The sequence below is a fragment of the Filicampus tigris genome, chromosome 2 (genome assembly GCF_054856515.1).
Source record: "Filicampus tigris isolate MCC_2025a chromosome 2, RoL_Ftig_1.0, whole genome shotgun sequence".
In the NCBI taxonomy this organism is placed as follows: Eukaryota; Metazoa; Chordata; class Actinopteri; order Syngnathiformes; family Syngnathidae; genus Filicampus; species Filicampus tigris.
In genome coordinates, this window is record NC_141218.1 from 39,573,826 (window position 1) to 39,595,160 (window position 21,335).

The 21,335-nt window shown below is 44.1% G+C and overlaps 1 protein-coding gene across 4 annotated transcripts in view; it reads right to left on the reverse strand.

Moving 5' to 3' along the window:
* The window catches only part of uvssa (UV-stimulated scaffold protein A), a 160,479-nt gene that overhangs the window by 129,367 nt on the left and 9,777 nt on the right, over nt 1-21,335 (reverse strand). For all 4 annotated transcript variants that reach the window (XM_086024187.1, XM_086024186.1, XM_086024185.1 and 1 more), the window contains one exon: nt 10,870-10,994. In XM_086024187.1, coding sequence (XP_085880313.1) covers nt 10,870-10,994 — 125 coding nt within the window. The remainder of the gene's footprint in view (nt 1-10,869; nt 10,995-21,335) is intronic.

Consider the following 21,335-nt stretch of genomic DNA (forward strand, 5'->3'; position numbering starts at 1 on the left):
ATGCACTCGTCCCTCAAATGTCTGCAGTTGGTCCAAAATTCTGCTGCCCGCCTACTAACTGGAGCTCGGAGGATGGAGCACAACACCAATTCTGGCCTCCCTTCACTGGCTCCCAGTGCATTTTAGGGTTCAATTTAAGATTCTCTTTTTTGTTTATAAGTCATTAAATGGCCTGGCCTCTGCGTACCTCTCTGAGCTCCTCCACTCCTACGCACCTTCCCGCAGCCTCAGGTCTGCAGACCAGGCGCTGCTTGAGGTGCCGAGGACCAAGAGGAGCCTCAGAGGGGATAGAGCCTTTTCAACTTCTGGTCCTTCCCTCTGGAATGACCACCCATTGGTTGTTAGGCAAGCCCCCTCTCTGTCCATTTTTAAAACCCGGTTGAAGACACATTTCTCTGGCTTTTGATCAGACCTGAAATTTTCGGCTCTTTTCCAGTGTCAATTGTATGTAGTTTTTTATGTCAATTTATTGGCTTCATTATTTATATTTTATTTAGATTTATATATTATTTATGTCGATATTTCTTAATACATTATCACAGTCTTTTATTGTTTTTGTTCTATTTATTGTATTGTGTGTAAAGTGCTTTGTTACAGCTCTAGCTGTTATGAAATGCGCTATATAAATAAAATTGTATAGAGGCAGATTCTTTCCTAACAGTGCCTTTTAACATTGCAGCAACGTTGCTGATCAAAACAGAAGAGAACCAAGAGAAAATAAACAGGACTTATCTTCATTTCACTGCCGACTGCAACTCCAGTTTGTCAGTTAATGTCCGCCAGTCTCCACCATCTATTGTTCTACTACATTCTACATATGCACCTGTCTTGTTTTATGTTAATAAAGTCAGCTAATCTAACACACACGACGTGCTAAATCAACAATAGCATTTCACATCGAAACAACAGAACAGACGTAACATCAGCCAATCGCATTCATGTGAACTTCATGGACCTCTAGGAAAACATCAAATCAAAGCATTACAGCACCTAATGCAATAACCCAGTCTATGGCGCCATCGCCTAATGAACTCCTCCACCTGCAGTCACATCCAGTTAATGGGAAAAGTATTGTATTGAATTGTCATGAACTGTCATTCCAGTTAGAGCGGTGGAAGAAAAAGCCACAGAATAGCCGCACTGGACTATAAGCCGCATGGCTCAAAATTTAAGGAAAAAAAAGTTGCAGTTTATAGTCCAGAAAATACAGTATATTAAAAGAAAACCAACTGTTGAATATAAAATGCAAATGTTTGCATAAATCACTGCCTTATATCCACTAATAATAAACTATGACATTTTTCTGCACGTTTTTTTGATTTACAGCTGTTATGGATTCACATGCTTAAGAAGTTTCCAATGCAGGGATAAGTGTGCGCTCTCCATCAGGCTACCAAGCAGCAACCCTCATCCGGCGTTCGCCCCTGTCAGTAAGATGTTTCACTTAAAGTAACTTGTAGGACATTTTAGTTTGCAGTTCTACAGTATGTCAATCGGAAAGTGCGTAAGGGATGGGACTTTGGATTCAATCACAGAAATGGAAATTGCAAGCCAGGAGTTCACTGTGGCAGAAAATGACGTGGCAAGCCAGACACTTCTCCAAGTTGCGGACGATGCCGAATTGGTCCGAGTGCAAGACTAGAAAATTCAGCCCGGCTTCTTGCTGTGTTTATTTAGTCTTTTAATGTGCACAAATAAAGTCGCAATGAGTAATTATATATATATATATATATAAGATAAGATAAGATAAGAATGCCTTTATTGATCCGACAGTGGGGAAATTTTCATTGTTACAGCAGCAAAGATATAGGTCACACAGGGGCGGCGGCATAATGTGGCCATTAATGTATAACATTGACGGCAAACATTTAGGATCAAGCCTATGTAAATATACGCAGTAACATGTGTATATACACATGTATATACACACCAACCTACATCTACATAAAAAATATGAGGAACACTCATTTTGGCCTGTACATAGTACAGAGGAAATATACTCTAAGTAAGTGACAGTGCTGCAGTGCTGTAGTGAAATGTAAGGGACAGCATTGGATAAAAATAAAACTAGACTAACATTAGTGGGGAATGTTGAGTATTGCACGGTATTACAGTAGTGGGGAATATTGGGTATTGCACGATATGAGCTCAGGTGCAGGACTGCACAATTGCACTAATGTCCGCCAGTTTGTAGAGACTACACAATGTTCTTGTTAAAGAGTCTGACAGCAGCAGGCAAGAAGGAACGGCGGAATCTCTCCTTTGCACAGCGAGGGTGTAACAGTCTGTCACTGAAGGTGCTGTGGAGTGCTGTTAGGGTGCCCTGGAGGGGGTGGTCCGGGTTGCCCAGCATTGATGACAGCTTGGCCAACATCCTCCTGTCCTCCAACGAGTCCACAGAGTCCAGGGAGCAGCCCAGGACAGAGCCGGCCCTCCTGACCAGTTTGTCCAGCCGCTTCTTGTCCCGGGCCGAGACGCCGCCTGCCCAGGTGACCACTCCCTGGAAGATGACCGATGCAACCACCGAGTCATAAAAGTTCCTGAGGAGTGTCCCCTGAACCCCAAAAGACCTCAGTCTCCTGAGTAGGAAGAGTCTGCTCTGACTCTTCCTATAGAGGGCGTCTGTGTTGTCGCACCAGTCCAGTTTTTTGTTCAGATGAACACCCAGGTACTTGTAAGTTGAGACTCTCTCAACATCTGTTCCCCGGATATTCACTGGTGCAGGTGAAGAGTGCTGGCGCCTACCGAAATCCACCACCATTTCTTTGGATTTCCCCGCATTGATCAGGAGGCGGTTCTGCTGGCACCAGTCCACAAAACCCTGAGTAAGTTCTCTGTACTCCCGATCATCTCCGCCTGTGATGAGGCCGACAATCGCAGAGTCGTCAGAGAACTTCTGCAGGTGACAGGTAGGGGTGTTGTAGTTGAAGTCCGAGGTGTAGAGGGTGAACAGGAAGGGAGCCAAGACAGTTCCCTGTGGGGCACCAGTGCTGCAGAGGAGCACGTCAGACACACAGTCCTGTGTCCTCACATACTGTGGCCGGTTCGTGAGGTTGTCCTGGATCCATGTGGTGAGGTGGTGCGCCATCCCCGCCCGCTCCAGCTTGTCTCCCAGTAGGGTGGATGGTGTTGAAAGCACCGGAGAAATCAAAGAACATGATCCTCACAGTGCTCCCCGCCTTCTCCAGGTGGGAGAGTGAAGTGTGGAGGAGGTAGATGATGGCATCATCCACACTGATGCCAGGCTGATATGCGAACTGGAGTGGGTCCATTGAGGAGCTCACCAGGGGGCGCAGGTGGACAAGGACCAGCCTCTCCAGGATCTTCATCAGGTGAGACGTCAGCGCCACTGGTCTGAAGCTGTTGAGCTCCTTCGGGGGGGGGGTCTTTGGCACCGGGACCAGGCAGGATTTTTTCCATAGCTGGGGGACCCTGCCCAGCTTCAGGCTCAGGTTGAACATGTGCTGGACAATTCCACACAGCTGGTCTGCGCAGGATTTGAGGAGCTGGGGGCTGATTCCCTCTGGACCCGCTGCCTTCCTCGCCTTCATCTTCTTCAGCTGGTTCCTCACCTGAGATGTGAAGGCCAAGGCTGGACAGGAGGGAGTGGTGGCTATCTGGTGTAGCTGGGAACTGGAGACTGTGGAGAAAAGAGGGGAGGGGATGACACGCCCAGCAGGAGGAGTAGGTGGAGGCTGCAGCAGGAGAGACTGAGTGGAGGCAGGCATCTGATCGAACCTGTTGAAAAAGAGATTCAGCTCATTTGCCCACTGCAGGTCCCCCCCAGTCCGGGTCTTGGGTTGTCCGTGGCCTGAGATGGTCTTCAGGCCCCTCCAGACTCCCCTGGCGTTATTCTGCAGCAGCTGCTCCTCCATCCTCTTCCTGTGGGACCTTTTCCCCTCTCTGATCCTCCTCCTCAGCTGGCGCTGCACAGTCCTCCGCTCCTCTATGTTGCCTGACGCAAAAGCCCTCCTCTTCTCCTTCATGAGAGCTTTTATGTCTGGTGTGATCCAGGGTTTGTTGTTGGAGAAACACCTTACTGTCCTGGTGGGTATGGTGTTCTCCATGCAGAAATTTATATAGTTTGTAACAGTGTCCGTTAGACTACTAATGTCTTCCCCGTGAGCATCGCTGAATACTTCCCACACAGTTGTGCTGAAGCAGTCCTTTAAGGCCTCCTTGGCCTCTCCAGACCATCTCTGAACCGTGCGGGTCACAGCTGGCTGCCTGCGGATCAGAGGTTTGTACACAGACTGGAGAGCCACCAGGTTGTGATCAGCTTTGCCCAGCGGGGGGAGGGGCAGTGATGTATATGCCTCCTTGGTGTTGTTATAGAAAAGGTCCAGTGTTTTATTGTCTCTGGTGTGGCAGGTGACATACTGTGTGAATGAAGGCAGAGAGGAGGAAGGGGAGGCATGATTGAAGTCACCAGACATGAGTACCAGGGCATTTGGGTGCTGTGTTTGTAGCCTGCTCACTGCTGCAGTCAAGACATCACAGGCTGTGTCGCTGCTGGCAGCTGGTGGGACGTAGACTGTCACCGCGATCACATGACTAAACTCTCGCGGGATGTAGAATGGCCTCATGCCAACAGCTAGCAGCTCAATATCCCTGCTGCAAAGCTGCTCCTTAATCGTGATGTGCCCAGGATTACACCATCTATTGTTCACAAACACAGCCAGCCCTCCTCCTTTCCTCTTTCCACTCTCCAGCGTCCTGTCCGCGCGTATGATTTGGAAGCCGTCCAATTCTACGACCGCGTTCGGCGTTAGCGCTGTTAGCCACGACTCCGTGAATAGCATCAGGCTAGCCTCCCGGAAGTCCCTCTCGTGCCGGGTAAGCTCTAGCTCGTCCATCTTGTTGGGGAGCGATCTAACATTCCCCATGATAACAGACGGGAGGACGGGATGGTATCGTCTCCTCCTTTCCCGGCGTTTAACCCCCGCACGAGATCCCCGTCTCTTCCTCCTCAGCTCACGGGGGATATCGGGTCTCGCCCCGGGAGCCGGCGCATGGTTAGCACGGAGTGCTAACAGCTGATTCCGGCTGTAAACAATGGGGGCTCGGCTCCGAGCCAAGTCGCCGGACACGATCGCGCAAAAAATAGCCATCAGCAGCAGCAAGAATACCGCAGTTTGGGTGTCCATTGCTACGCAAGTTACGACTATCAACTATATGAAAAAGGTATAAGGTAGAGTAATATTAAAGAACAAAAACACACGAAAAGGCTCACCGATGAGCCGGAGCTACTGTAGCAGGCTGCCACTCGCACGGCGCCGGAAACAAACAAACAAACAAACAAACAAACAAACAAACAAACAAACAAACAAACAAACAAACAAACAAACAAAAAACAAACAAACAAATAAATAAATAAATAAATAAATATATTGTTATAAATTCCTCATTACTGCTTTGTTTGCACATGCATTGTTTGCTGTTTAATTTGTGTGCTTTAGCACCAGGCATGTTTTCGGGCAGCTAATGGGTCCTCTTTGTTAATTTAGGTCGGGCATATTGTTGGACAGCTAAAGGGTCCTATCGAGTCCGTGGTCTGTTAGCCGTTAGCGATTAGTGGCAGATTCGCGCGGTTTTGCGGTAGTGTGTATGCGCCGCGATGAGCAAGCTGTTGTGTTCTGTTAAGTGGATTGAAGTGCGATTAAAGCCATTGAATCTCCCTATATTCACTGACAGTCCTAGCTTTCCGCAACATATACATATATATACATATATATACATATACACATCTATACATATATATACATATATATATAAATACGTATATATATATATATATATATACGTATATATATATACGTATACATATATACGTATATATATACGTATACATATATACGTATACATATATACATATATATATACGTATACATATATACGTATACATATATATATATATATATATATATATATATACGTATACATATATACGTATATATATATATATATATGTATACATATATATATATATATATATATATATATATATATATATGTATACATATATATATATATATATATATATATATATGTATACATATATATATATATATATATATATATATATGTATACATATATATATATATATATATGTATACATATATATATATATATATATGTATACATATATATATATATATATATATGTATACATATATATATATATATATATATGTATATATATATATATATATATATATATATACATATACATATATATACGTATATATATATATATATATATATATATACACGTATATATATACATATATACATATATATACATATATATATATATACATATATATATACATATATATATATATATATATATATATATATATATATATATATAGATCTATACATACACATACATATATATATATATACATATATACATACACATATCAAAAACTATGAGTTGTGGTGGAAATGCAAACCACCTGGGCCACAGAAATGTGTGTTACCAGGAACTTATACTGTATACATACATATATACACATGCATACATATACATATACACATAGACGTGTGTTTGTGTGATGTGACTTGAATCTGGAAATACGCATTCGGCGTTCATTTTTAACAGCTAATTCGCTTCTCAATTCAAGTCACCACATATTTATGTTTAACCCGAGTGATTATCCTTTTTTTTCCACTTGTTATTGAGACATCCATAAGATTTGTATTAAGCCATGACAGCTTTTTTAAAGACCAAATTCCTGTACAAGCAGGTCATGCCAGCGACAGCCACTATCGATCCAGGTTCGCTTCCTACTGGCCAACAAGGAGCAAGTATATTTACACGCATTTGCTGCCATGAGGTCTAGGACAAAGGGGTCCTGTGAGCTAAAATATTTTAAGTTTGCTTAAATACAACCAGTGTAACCAAACGCATTCGGATGCATTTTTATTTTAGATCATGATTAAATCATACTTATTTTTTCATCTGACAACCACAGGTACACTTTAACCTGACCCGCATCACAGAGGGGCTTCCACCTGCGGCTGCTGACACGCTGCACACCTGCCCTGTCAAAGTTGGAGCACTTCCCTTTAATAAATCCCTTAATAAATTACTCAACTAATTTCATTTATATAGAACGTTCAAAAAAGCTGAAGAAATGTAGAATCTAACTTTATCCTGGTGAAATAAGAATGCAGTGTTTCTCACACCATGTACTTGGTCGCTACAGCCAAGTAAACGGACGGCCGCCCAAGAGGTTTTCAAGAGAATTAAATTAAAAAAAAAAATTTTTCTCCCCCCCAAAAAACAAAATGGGTCGCGACCGTAGATACCGCATGTAACATTAATTCGCCGCCACCATTTGTGGCATGCTCCTGTGGGCAGGTCCAGCGCCGAACTGTTTAAGAAATTTTAAAAAGCGTTGTCCTACTACACGCTGTCGCCCGTACTCCCGGAAGTCATTTCGTTCGTGGCTGCTTGAATGCTAAGCGCTAAGCTAGCTTGCCCTGAAGCTGCACGGTCTTTATTTTTACTATATGTAAGTCCATGCAAACCAGCAACGAGCTGCATGCTGCGCATCATCTCCTCCGATGTGACAAATAAACAACCCCACTAACAAGTAGCGTTTTCACCACGAAGGCGAACAAGGGGTCTCTAAGTGTGCTAATCGCTAATGTGAAATGCAGAGTCGAGAATAGCAAAGTAAGTGCTTAGGTGTACAGTAGACTTTTTACTGAAGCCTGACTAGAACCGCATAAGGGTGGAGATCCAGCAGTTATGAACAGAAATGTTATATTACAATCAACACATATCTAGACAAAAAAAACAGGCGAGGGCCACACTAGCAATTTAGCACACTTTCTAACACCGGCCGGAAATCGCCGACGGCATAAATCACAAAAATTCTCGTTGTGATTTTTCCACTCACCAGTACCGTTAGGACCAAAGGATTCAAATAATACCATGATATGTATTTCAATCAATCAATCAATCAATCACATTTTATTTATATAGCACTTTTCATACATAAAAATGCAACTCAAAGTGCTTTAAAACATTCAAAGCAAAACATAGATAATTACAAAAAAAAAAATCCGTTCATGCCCTCCCTCCCAACAAACCCAAGACAGATATCCATTAGTACATCAGCAATCATTCACACACACCCACACAAAGTGCACAACCTGATAAAATGTGTTAAAAAGACATGACAAGGCACAGAGAAACCATATGAGGAAAGGGTACCCAAGGGGAGCTGTCCGCGCCGAGGGGAATGACAGCCCACGGCCACAGGGGCGCCACCACCATAGAGGCCCAGATTAGACAGGCAGACCCCACACAAAGTGTAGAGGCCGCTGGCCACCCAGACCCAAGGGGTCCCTGCGATGACAGCCCCCGCGGGAAGGGCAGCCACCCCTCCCTCAAAGCGGAGGCTCCCCCGTGAGGAAACACTGGAGCTAAAAAATGACAACAGCAGAGTGCAACAAAACTAAAAGACAGAACAGTAGTATAGTCTAAGAACTAGAATCAGTAAGATAACATAGAATTTTTTTTATCTTCAATCAAAAGAAAAGATAAATTATTTAAAAGTTGTTGAAAGCCAAACTAAAAAGGTGTGTCTTGAGCTTCCTCTTAAAAATATCAACAGTCTCTGCAGACCTGATGTCCTCTGGCAGGCTATTCCAAAGGTGAGGACCAAAACGGCTGAATGCAGCCTCGCCATGCATTTTGGTCCTCACCCTTGGAATAAATAAAAGGCCGGCGCCAGAGGACCTCAGGATCCGCGAGAATTGGTATGATAAAAGCAAATCAGATAAATAAGATGGCCCAAGACCATTAACACATTTATAAACTAATAAAAGTACTTTAAAATCGATCCTGAAACACACAGGGAGCCAATGCAGCAAGTTCAAAACTGGCGTAATGTGCTCCCGCCCTCTGGTTCTCGTCAGCACCCGAGCGGCTGAATTATGCAGTAGTTGCAGTGGTGAAATGCTCTTTTTTGGGAGGCCAGAGAGCAGGTCATTACAGTAATCCAAACGACAGGAAATAAAAGCATGCATCAGCACTTCCGTGTTAGCCTGAGAGAGAAACGGGCGGACTCTGGCGATATTCTTAAGGTGATAAAAACCGATCTTGGTTACATTTTTAATATGAGGAATAAAACTGAGCTCAGAGTAAAAAATGACGCCAAGGTTCTTCACACAATATGAGGGATTAAAAATGTGTAGTTTTGGTAAAAGCTTCTCTCTCTGACCTTCGGGACCGATAACTAAAACCTCAGTTTTGTCCTGATTGAGCTGTAGGAAAGTATCTGCCATCCATGACTTGATATCTAAAATGCAATTTAAAAGGGTATCAATGGGTCCTGTGTCATCAGGAGACACGGCAATATACAGCTGCGTGTCATCAGCATAGCTGTGAAAGCTGATGCTGTGTCCCCTGATGACATCCCCGAGGGGAAGCATATAAAGATTAAAAAGTAGGGGGCCTAAAATCGAACCTTGGGGAACCCCACATTTAATTTCATGGGTTTTGAAGGAATAAGTATCCATACTTACAAAGAAATATCGGTCTGTGAGATAGGAATAAAACCAGTCAAAAACAGTACCAGATATGCCCACTAGATTTTTAGGTCTATTTAATAAAATTTGGTGATCTACTATATCAAAAGCAGCGCTTAGATCCAGTAGCACCAAGACTGTGAGTTTTCTCACATCTGCAGTGCACCTAATATCAATTAAAATCCTTAAAAGAGCAGTCTCCGTACTGTGGTTCATCCTAAAACCAGATTGATATTTCTCCAAAATATTATTTGTATTTAAAAAATGTTTCAACTGGATGAAAACCAGTTTTTCTAAAATCTTACTTAAAAACGGTAAGTTGGATACAGGTCTGTAATTATTAAAAACGCTCGGGTCAGAATTTCAAGCCATACCGCTAAGCCCCCAGTCTCTGTTTGAAGCAGTTAAGTCTAGCAAAAATATGGGGAAAATATTGACTTATGTACAAAGAACATGTACATTAGCACAAAATGTAAAACATTTTGGGGTTAAAAAATGATTTTTATACACACAATTGCACATAAATACATATTTATACTTGATGGAAAGTACAACAGTAATAATTGAACCATTTTTAAAAACTTCAAAAAGGACTGCCTCCTTCACAAAAACTCTTTAGAGTCCTTGCATTAAGAGTAAAGTAATAGCTTTTAATGTTTTTGATGGCAAAATGGCATTTTGTCTCATGTTTGTAAATGTTACTGTACATTGAGACAATTGCACTGAAGCTTGATTTCAAGAAAATCACAAATTAAATCAAAATCGCAATATCAGTCGGAAAAATCTCAATATTTTTTTTCCCCAAAATCTTTCAGCCCTATATTCAACTGAACAAGACACACTCTCATCACCCCAACCCGGCTTTAAACCCTTCGCAAAACTATCACAAGCCCGCCCACTCTGTTACGATCCAATAATAGTCTTATTTTATTAATTTTATTAATTTTTTTTTTGAATACAAAATAAGTGCAAAAAATGTGGTGTCACTGAGTAATGTGGTAACAATTGTTACTCTGAAAATTCACTAGAAACCACGATATGAAGTGTAAAATAACAAAAAAAACAAATTTGCCCCACGCCCGCCGGCGTCCAACCACCCAAGTCGATTTCAAATATTTGGGAAACACTAGAGTGTATTATTTCATTTGATAGATTTGATGTGTATATAATTTAATTAACACAATATTATGGGGGTCTTAAAAAAAAATCTGTCAAAACGTTAAAAACTGTGACACTGTATGGGTTGTCTTTTCTGAAAATGGCTGGAATCGTATGAGTTCAAAAAAAATAAAAAGTAAAAATAAAAGAATATGACTTACTTGCATATCTTCTTAACCTCCCTGATTTTTTCCCTGTTGAGCTGCAACTGTCCAGAAGTGGTGAGCTCCTCGACAAGCTCAGAGAGCCTGTCCCTCTGAGACAACTCCATTCTTAAAAGTAACTCCTGTGGAGAGTAACATAGAGGTTTAACCCAAGAGGTAGAGGTCTTCCAGAGCAACCTTTACATTTCTTCACCGAACTCCTCACAATCTCTCTGTAGAAACCCAATTCTGATGAAGTTGTGACGTTGTGTTAAACATAAACAAAAACAGAGTACAATCATTTGCAGATCATGTTCAACCTATATTGCATACACTACAAGACAAGATATATATTGTTCAAACTGATAAACTCGATTGTTTTTAGCAAATAACCATTAATTTAGAATTTTATGGCTGCAACACGTTCCAAAAAGCTGGGACAGGTGGCATAAAAGACTGAGAAAGTGAGAAGGAGAATTCTTCAACAACAAAACTGGCACTACTTGGTTTGGATTTTATTTACCCTTGGTCACAATGTGTGGCTGGATTCTGGCTAAGGTAAGCCATTTTAAACTTTCAATTAAAACTTTTGGGTGTTTTGGGAGTTAAAATAGCTGCAGGCAAGACAGGTGTATGTGAAACAGACAGACTGACGGACCAATAATAATAATAATGACAATAATAATAATAATAATAATACCTGACAAAGTACCTGACCAACAACTGATGATTACAGGTTGGTTCGGCCAGCAAAATTTAGTAAAATTACCACCTCTGGGAATTGGGTTTGTAAGATCCAAATCCCACTCTAGTTAATGAAGCTTTACCACAACTTGGCATTGCTGTACTTCACATGATCAGTAAGTCTTTGACATGCTATGTGCCATTGTCATGTAAAGTAGGTTATAACAAACTTGACTTTATGACGTGTCACAGCATTTTGAGATTCACAAATATGTCTCTGATTGTCACGTTTATGACATCCACAAATATGTCCGTAATGTTCATGTGTTTTAGAGATCGGCAAAATTAAGCAAAATTTTCAAGTTTTTCAGATCCACAAACATATGCACAATTTTCACATGCATTTGCATGACATATCATTTGTAAATATTCACTTCTGCTTGTGAATTGCTGAATGCAAGTTTGTGTATTAGCGGGCACGTGCATATATTTTTGAGACAAACGTCACACAGTTTCAAGATACTGCAGCTCTAAACATCCTTCCTACATCCACTAAGAGGCAGTGTTGCTGTCTCCATTGAACAGGAATGAGCCAACTCCCGTTTCTCGTTTAAAAAAAACAGAGAATGAGTCTTTATCTGATCTTCTATTATGTATTTATTTAATGGTCCCTTGAGCTTGTTATGTTTTGACCCAGAAGACACTGACTTGGTAACGTTTTTTTTCTTTTTAATGATATTCAGAAGTGCAAGTATACAAAAAAAAGGTTTTCAACATTGAACATACTAATATAAGCCAGGGGATATATACATAGGTCATGTTCAAATTAATTCAAAAAGTGTGTAAGTAGTGTAAATAATGATTTTTTTATAGCCTTTTTGCTCAATGAGCTAATGATCAATTGTATGTCGATAGAGTGGCCATTATAAAAGTGTTTAAAGTAAGGATGCGCATTGCATTGATCATGTGCTACCAGTAGCTTGTGAAGGTGTCATCGGTCGGCATTAACTCAATCACTGTCAATGTGATTGATAAAGCTGTCGGTCAACTGTCAAAAAGTAGACTCCCGCCTATCATCCCTTGTGAAATTTGTCACCTGATTGACATACAGGGCAGCCAGTCATACACCTGTTGCATGCATTATCACGCATGTGCATACAAGGGTGCTAACTGGGAAAACTAGCAGTTTTCATTTTGATTCGCCTACTCTAAACGTAATAATTGGTTGTCTATTTATGCTCTGTAATTGACTGGCGACCAATTCAGGGTGTAACCTGTCTATTGCCCAATGACAGGTAGGATCGGCTCCAGCACGCCCGAGACCCTTGTGAGAAGAAGTGGTTCAGAAAATGGATGGATGGATAGACTGACGGATGGATGAACAAACTTGGTAATAAAGAATAAAAATGATTAGGGGGCCAAGTACACCAAATATTTCCATACCGATTGAGAGAAGGATTTTTTTTCTTTTTTCTGTAGTCAGTTCCATGGCGGGCGTCTCTGACTTGAGGCAGAGCGGGTGGGCCGCCTGGAGAATGATCTGTGGAACGGAGCAGTCGTCCACCTGAACACCGGCGCAAGGCCATGGGCCTAATTCTAATTTCAAAATTACATGTGGACAAAAAAGCAGACCTTTTTTAAAAAAATGTATGAGCAGTCCGAGCCTGCAATTGACAAGTGGTTGAATCTGAAGCCCATTGACATTAATCAGTTTACAAAGAAGAAACTCTCGATTTGAAAAACGATGGGGAATACGACAACACTCCCTCTCATGTGATATTGCTTAACCCATTAAGGCCTTAAGTGCCCGGCTAAACATCTCTCTAAAACCTAAGGTCGTCTTTGGAATCACCCTCGAAAACCTGAAGTTTTCACGGAAATTCAACACCTAGAAAATAATAAATGTCTCAGCCCCTGTAGCAGATAGAAACATAATTCCAAAAGAAATTGAAAGCTTAGACGTGGCTTTCAAACTCGCCCGAGTTTATTAAACGTTACTGTTTCAAACGAAGATGTAAAAATTACTTTTATCAGTGCAAGAGAAGGACTATTTTTAATTGTTTTAAAATCAAGTGGTAAATACCATCCAGGTGGACAACTGGTTAGCACGTCCGCCTCACAGTTCAGAGGTCGTGGGTTCGATCCCAGCCCCGGCCTCCCAGTGTGGAGTTTGCATGTTCTCCCCTTGCCTGCGTGGGTTTTCTCCGGGTACTTCGGTTTCCTCCCACATTCCAAAAACATGCATGGTAAGTTGATTGGACTCTCTAAATTGCCCCTAGGTGTGATTGTGAGTGTGGATCTTTGTCTCTGTGTGCCCTGCGATAGGCTGGCAACCAATTCAGGGTGTCCCCCGCCTACTGCCCAAAGACAGCTGGGATAGGCTCCAGCACGCCCCGCGACCCTTGTCAGGATAAGTGGTATCGATAATGAATGAACGAAATACCGTCCAAAAGAGAGTCTTTTTCACTTCGCTGGCCTCCGCCATTACTGGTGGACATTACCGACATCGTCCGAGGAGTCACGACACTGTCTCGTGTATATTCCGATGCATTTTATTGGCTAGGAGACCGAGAATTGGATTAAAAAAAGAAAATGACGTATACGCTCTCCCAACTTCAAAGGTAGAAACACGCAACAGCGCTCCTGGCTTTAGTGGTAGAAACGCGGCTATGCGCTCCCGGACTTAATGGGTTAATTGTTGTTTATTTGATTTTGTGTAATCATTAAACAACACCAAATAAGCAACAATAATCAGTTAATTAACAGTAATCTGAGAAAAATAATACATTTTAATGCAAAAGAAGTTTTTATGCGATTATCCGATCAATCAATGGAATAATCAATGATCGTTTCTATAAATATTCAATTGTGACAGCCCTAATTTGGAGTCACAGCACGGTACATTCCATCTACAAGGTTGTGCAAAATGGCACTGTGAGTAATGCAGAAGGTCCCAGGATGTAAAAGGAATTTGCAAAGCACATTAATAATGTTTGGTTTTGCCATAACAGTTTAAATCAGTTAAAATAAAGGAACACTTGGGTGGATGAACGTTGGCATTTACATGATAGGTCTGTATTAGAAAATGTTGTCAACGCCGAAAGAAGGGGTCAGCTAAAATAAATTCCCAAGGGATGAAAAAGAGAGGGAACTGTGGACCTAAAAAAAAAAAAAAAAAAAAAACTGAAATGGGACGGACTTGGCAAGACAAGTGTGATTTGCACTGCACAGTTTGATGAGTCTGATTATGAAGATGAAGGGCTGTGGTGTGGTCGGAATTTGGAGTTACTAAATCCCCCCAAAAAAACTCAAACTGAGACTACCATCCCAAAAATAAAAAGCGCCAGAGCTGGGCGGAACACGAACTCAGAGCCTCCCGAAAAGCAGTACTGGACATTTCATTATAGTTACGCCAGCTTACAACGACTTTCACACTGTTCGGCAAATGCTAAATAACTATGTAACATAACTTTTATGTTTTGTAAGTATTTGGGACATTTCATTAGGTATGCTAGCTAAAAAGAGCTATGGTGTTGTCTAGAACTTCAGCAAATGTAAAATGTACACAAACTATGCAACAGTGTCAGGTTTAGGGCTGGGTACTTCTGTCTTTGTAAAAAAATTATAGTACCAAAAAATACTGACGTAAGGTTTTTATTTTGTTTCGTAAGTGTATGCAAGATTTCCATTTATGTAAATGTTTAATTACACATCACTAAGTTTCGGTGAAAACAATTAATGCACAGCCTCATTTCAAGTATAATGAATGCCACAGCAATCTTTAGAACACTGCTAAAGTTATGCTAAACTATGTGTTAATTCTCTTAATACATGCTGGAAGAAAAAACATATTTGATCAATGTTGACCGTAATGTTTTATGTTTTGTTGGTGTGTATTTTTCCTGGGATACATACAGGGGTGGAGCCAGAACAAAGCTAATGGGTGGGCCTGGAAAAATCATGGTGGGCCTGAATATTTCTCTCACTTTGCACAATCCTCCAGTCCCGACACATTTTATATTAAAATAAAATGACATACGAATAATATGAAGTACATTTCTTCCTTATACAACCACAATTATGCCATTCTTAATATTCAGTTAAATAAAACAAATAATTTCATAATTCACTAAATATTTAGAAGTATATATTTGTTCATGAATCTCACTGGGTGGTCAGTCTGTCAATCTGGGTGGGCTTGTGCCCACCCAGGTCCACCCATGGCTCCGCCCCTGGATACATCACAGAGTTGGTGAAGTATGTGGTGAAGCGTACAAAAGAGAACAACATATCGGAGAGGAAGCCATCAACACCGCCTCTAACAAGCAGCTTTAACCCCAGCAAGGAAGAACTTGTTGAGCAACACAGAAGCTGCTTCAATCCAAACAATCTAGCCAAGTCATGATAAGAAATCACCTCAGACTTTCAAATAAAGACTATGCTTTTTTTATGTCAGCATTGTTTTATCTCTGTATTTATTGTGTACATAAAGTGTGACAAGTAAAAAGTGATATTCATGGGGGTGTACAATTAGTTACAAAAAACATTTTCATTATAGAAACACAAAATTAAAGATTTCATATAGAAGATGAGGAAACGATGTTCTTTGGCTCCTGAAACCCAAGATGAAAAGGCCTCCCTGATCTTGGTCATGGCACAGGATGGAATCGGTAATACTGTCGCCTTTCAGAGCGTCTTGTCCTTCATTGGCGAAGTTGAAGTCCTCCTGCTACTGACGAATGTGCGCAACGGTTAGCATTAGCTGATGCTATGTTATCCTAGTGCGTGTCATTTTGGCTTGTTTCACCCGTTAATGTGTCTGTTTCGTGAATAGGATGAGCACATTAACATCTTAAGTTTGGTTTGTAACTCCAGTTTCCTTTTCTCTGTTTTAGAGACCACACACAACACCCACACACACACCAATACGAACCCACATTTACACTCAGCTCCCCCCGCATCCGTAACTACAGCACACGTACCTAAATACGCAAGACGCTTCCAACTACCGTGCGCCACCTCACCTCCTGGCCCGCCACTGCAGGATATTAAGCAAGTGAATACTTTAATATTGGACTTTATTGGACACTGCTGACATTGGATGTTTATTACCAAACTGTTGGATTAAATTGATCAAGCAGCTACTGGCCTCCTCCTTATTCCGCCATCTTGCCTTGCCTTCCCCTTCCGAGCATCCTGGCCACAAAGTGGCGCTCTGGCCGGCGCTCCCAGCTTCGGTAAGATAGAAATGTGAACCACCAGATCTACAGTCAAGAGTCACACACAGCTATCGACATAGCCTCCCCAACATTAATGGTCCTTCGAGCGGGATAGTACATTGAACTCAAGCTAGACAAGATGGATTCTCCTCTGTATGAAGCATATGGTGCACGCCGCCAAAGGCATCCCCCCCCCCCTCCGCAATGAAGACTATGAGACAGATCTAGATGGACTTGGCTCTCAATGGTATGGACAGACGACCACTAAAGGAGTGGCCGAGATGACCCCCCTTTCCTCCCAATGTTCTACCCCCTCCCGAACGCAGCTTAGACGGGATGCTGCCCTCCAACCAAACGGTGTATGCTACACACCTGAGGAACAGCTAGCCCTGCCGCTACGTCCATACAGAGAACATGAGAGGTTCTGTGATCCATTGAACCCTCCCCATACCTCTAGCCCGTCTACCCACCAAGTCCTGGTCTCCAGAATAGAGCTAGAGGAAATCCAAAGGGAACGACACCTGCTTCAGCAGTTCCAGCAGCGCATGATGGCAGGCCTCCATTATCTAAAGGCAGTCAGTGTGAACATCCACCAGTTGGTTCAGGCCACCAGGGCCCCCCAACAGTCCAGCAGAATACATGACCCTCATTTCAATTCACCAGCAGAGGCGGATGAGGACTGGCCCCTACCGCCACCACCGTGTGTCGGAGAGGAGAGGAACCAACCTACAGTCGAACGCCTCAGCGGATTGATGGGACAACTCAAGGTACGAGACTCCGACAGCTCCTACCCATAATCCCCTCAGTGTAAGTCACTCCGTCCACGTCCAGCAGGATAAACTGCTTCCGCCGTCTGCGTGGCTTGGTGGGGTTCCATCAGTGCCAAGGTTCACCCCCACACCCTATGAAGTGCCTGTTACCTTACCACCAAGTCACTCTCTGCCACCCCCTTGTCCACCACCCCTGCAATCTCCTGTCTATACACCTAAGCAAGCCCCAAATTCCATCCGGCTCTCAAATCAGAGCACCAGCGTGAATTCAGCATACCATGGGCCCCGTCCAACTATTCCTAATCTCAGTCAAAGAGACCCTGGTGAGTTCGCCCACCTCAAGATTGCCTTAGAGAACTTGCTACCAGCCAACAGCTCGGAACTGTTCAGGTATCAAGTGCTGCTCAACCACCTCAAGTTGAAGGAAGCTAAACTAATCGCTGATGCTTACCTCCACTCCTAGACTCCCTTTACAGATACAATGGCGGCTCTAAATGAGAAGTTTGGACAGCCCCACCAGCTAGCCTTAAGGAGGATCGCCACAGTGAGGGACTCACCTGACATCCGAAGAGGCGACTTTGCTGCCTTTGAAAGATTTGCCCTCCAAATCCAGGCATTGGTGGGGATGCTGAAGACGCTAGGCTCAGATGGAGAAGTGGAGCTACAGTGCGGATCTCACGTCGCCCGCCTCATCAGTAAGTTACCCCCCGAGCAGTGAGTTGAGTTTCGCAGATGTATGCTCACTCAGCGCCGCAATAACTACACTCTTGATGACCTTGCCCAGTGGCTTAAATACGAGTCCTGGTGTCAAGACCTTGATGGCCAGCTAACCCCGACCAAGAACAGAAATAAGGAGAATTGCCCCAAGCGTGACAAGAGGCCACCCAAACGGCCAGTCGCAGTGTTACATGGATCCGATAACATGCCAAAGGAGGTGCCGCCACAGAGTATTTCCTTTGCCGAAGCTAAACCTTCACCACATTGTGCTTTCTGTGACAGTCTTGAACACCACCTGAGCCAGTGCGGAGCCGTCAACCAACTCAGCAAAGACCAGCTTGCGGAGTGGATTAAGTCCAATAAAAGGTACTGGCGCTGTGCTCGTTCTCATCAAGCTGCCCAGTGCAACCTAAAGAAGTCCTGCCCACTGTGTCAAGGTCTTCACCGACGTGCCCTACACAATGTCAACACAGGGCCCAGAAAGGGAGCGGTCCCAGTCGTTTCATTACAAGATGGTGAAGAGACCTCTACCCGAGTGCTATACCTTGGCCGACCAACAGAGGGCGGCAGGACCCTGCTTAAAGTTGTCCCTGTGTCCCTACACCATGGCAATTGCACCCTCAAGACATATGCTGTGCTAGACAATGGTTGAGAAAGAACGATGTTACTGCCACTCAAAAGTTAGGCCTTCAGGGTACCCCTGAAAGGCTGCCACTACGCACGATCAGACAAGATGTGCAAACCCTTCAGGGCAGTCGTGTGTCCTACATTATTTCACCCAGGGCTAGGCCAAGGACTCGATATTGTGTCAGCAACGCCTTCACTGCCACTCACCCACACCTTGTCACTCCCACTGTGCCTGGGACCTCCCGGCAGTCCTGCTGCTGTCCACACCCGGCTGGGGTGGACTCTTCAAGGCCCCTCAAGTGTCATCTGCCTGTCAACCAACCCTCAGCAGTGCCTGTTCAGCTCCGTGGCACCTCAGCGACACACTCGAAGCAGGATAGCATGGCCATTAGCCTGTTGGAGGACAAAACAAAACGTGTGAAAGTTGATGGCGTACTGCGCTATGCTACCCCCTTGCTGCTTTGCAAAGATATGCCCCGACTTCACGCCACCATCGATGCCGTCACGCCCACCCTGAGAGGAGTAGAGAGGAGGATCCGCAAGGATCCAGAGAAGACTAAGGTGTACAGGGCAGAAATGGAGACGTTGATCCAGTTGATCGGTTGTCCAGATCAACCAACCTGACCTGAACCAGGTAAGGGAGGAGTGGTCCCTCCCGCACCACCTGGTTAGCCACAATGGAAAACACAGACTTGTGTTCAATTGCTCCTTCCAGTACAGAGGCCAGAAATTGAATAATTAGCTCCTGCCGGGGCTTACCCTGGGGGCATCGCTTCTAGGAGTCCTCCTCAGATTCCGTGAACATGCAGTAGCTATTAGTGGAGACATCAAGTCAATGTTCCACCAAGTTCGTCTCCTGCCAGACGACCACCCTCTCCTGCGCTTTGTTGGCGTAACCTACGGCAAGAGGAGCCGGTGTCGGTCTATGAGTGGCAGGTGCTCCCCTTCGGTAGCACATGCAGCCCCTGCTGTGCTACCTTCACCCTGCAGCACCTTGCAAAAGATCACAGCCAGTCTGACTATGAGGTAAGGACCTCCATAGAGTGATAACTGCCTTCAAAGTCTTCCCTCTACCACAGCAGCAAAGGACCTGGTGGACAAGCTGAGATTCCTCCTGTCCTCAGCTGGATTTGTTCTGCGACAGTGGGCCAGTAACGAACCCAGTGTTATAAGCTATCTCCCAGAAGATGCTAGGTCTGACAGCGCCGAGCTCTGGCTCACACACGACAATCCAGACAGTCCTGAGTCAACTCTGGGCCTCAGCTGGCACTTCTCCACCGACGTGATGGGCTATAAAAACCGTCCAGTGCAATATGCTGAGCCCACCATGCGTAACATCCACAAGGTACTCGCCGCCAGCCAATATGATCCTTTAGGTTTCATCCTGCCGTTCACAGCCCGCGCTAAGATGCTAGTAAGAGATTTGTGGGACAAGCCAAATGACTGTGATGACCCCCGGCTTCCTCCCGACCTCCTTCAGCAGTGGAAGAATTGGGAAGATGAACTGCGTTTCCTACCGGAAGTGCACTTCCCACGCCCATACCTACCCAAGAGTATCTTCGCGTCGGTGCATAAAAGGGAGCTGCACATCTTCTGCGACATATCTGAGCGGGCCTACAGGGCCGTGGCATACCTTAGGACGGTGGGAGACAATGGCTCAACCCACCTGGCCTTTGTGATGGCTCGATCCAGAGTTTCCCCAAGGACGCTTGCTCTCAATGCCACGACTGGAACTGTGTGGCGCATTAACCGGAGCTCAGATTGCAAAGCTCCTGGACGGAGAACTCACCCTGGAGATCAACAAGACTGTCATGTGGACTGATTCTACCACAGTGCTGACCTGGCTGCGGTCAGAATCTTGTCGCTTCAAAGTCTTCGTCGGCATTCGTGTGGCCGAGATGCAAGAACTGACCTCTCAGCACTTATGGCGCTATGTTGATTCCCCTCAGAATCCTGCAGATGACATCACCCGGGGCAAAGCACTGCAGGACCTGGTACGTCCCAATCGTTGGTGCCAAGGTCCCCCCTTCCTCCTCTTGGACCCAGAGCAGTGGCCAAAAGATCCAGTTGGTGACTTGACCGACCTACCAGATCCCACTGAGCTCCGCAAGCCAACGTTCTGTGGGATGACAGGCTTTGCTTCAGACCCAGCATACCCACACCTGCTCCAATATAGCACGTGGAAGGAACTAGTCCACGCCACCGCCCAGCAGCTTCATGGGGCGGCCGCCGAGAATATCTGTCAGCGCCAAGAACTACCGCCAAGCCGAAAGACTCCTTCTAAGGAAGGCCCAACAAGACAGTTTCCCTGACGAGGTCTGCCTTCTTAAGGTTGGAAAGCCTGTTGCCCGCAGCAGCCGTCTCCTGAATCTGTCTCCAGAGTTTGACCAGCCTGCAGAGCTCATCAGACGGTCTCAGGATCTAGCCTACGATAGTCTACACCCTGTGGTGCTCGACCCATCACATC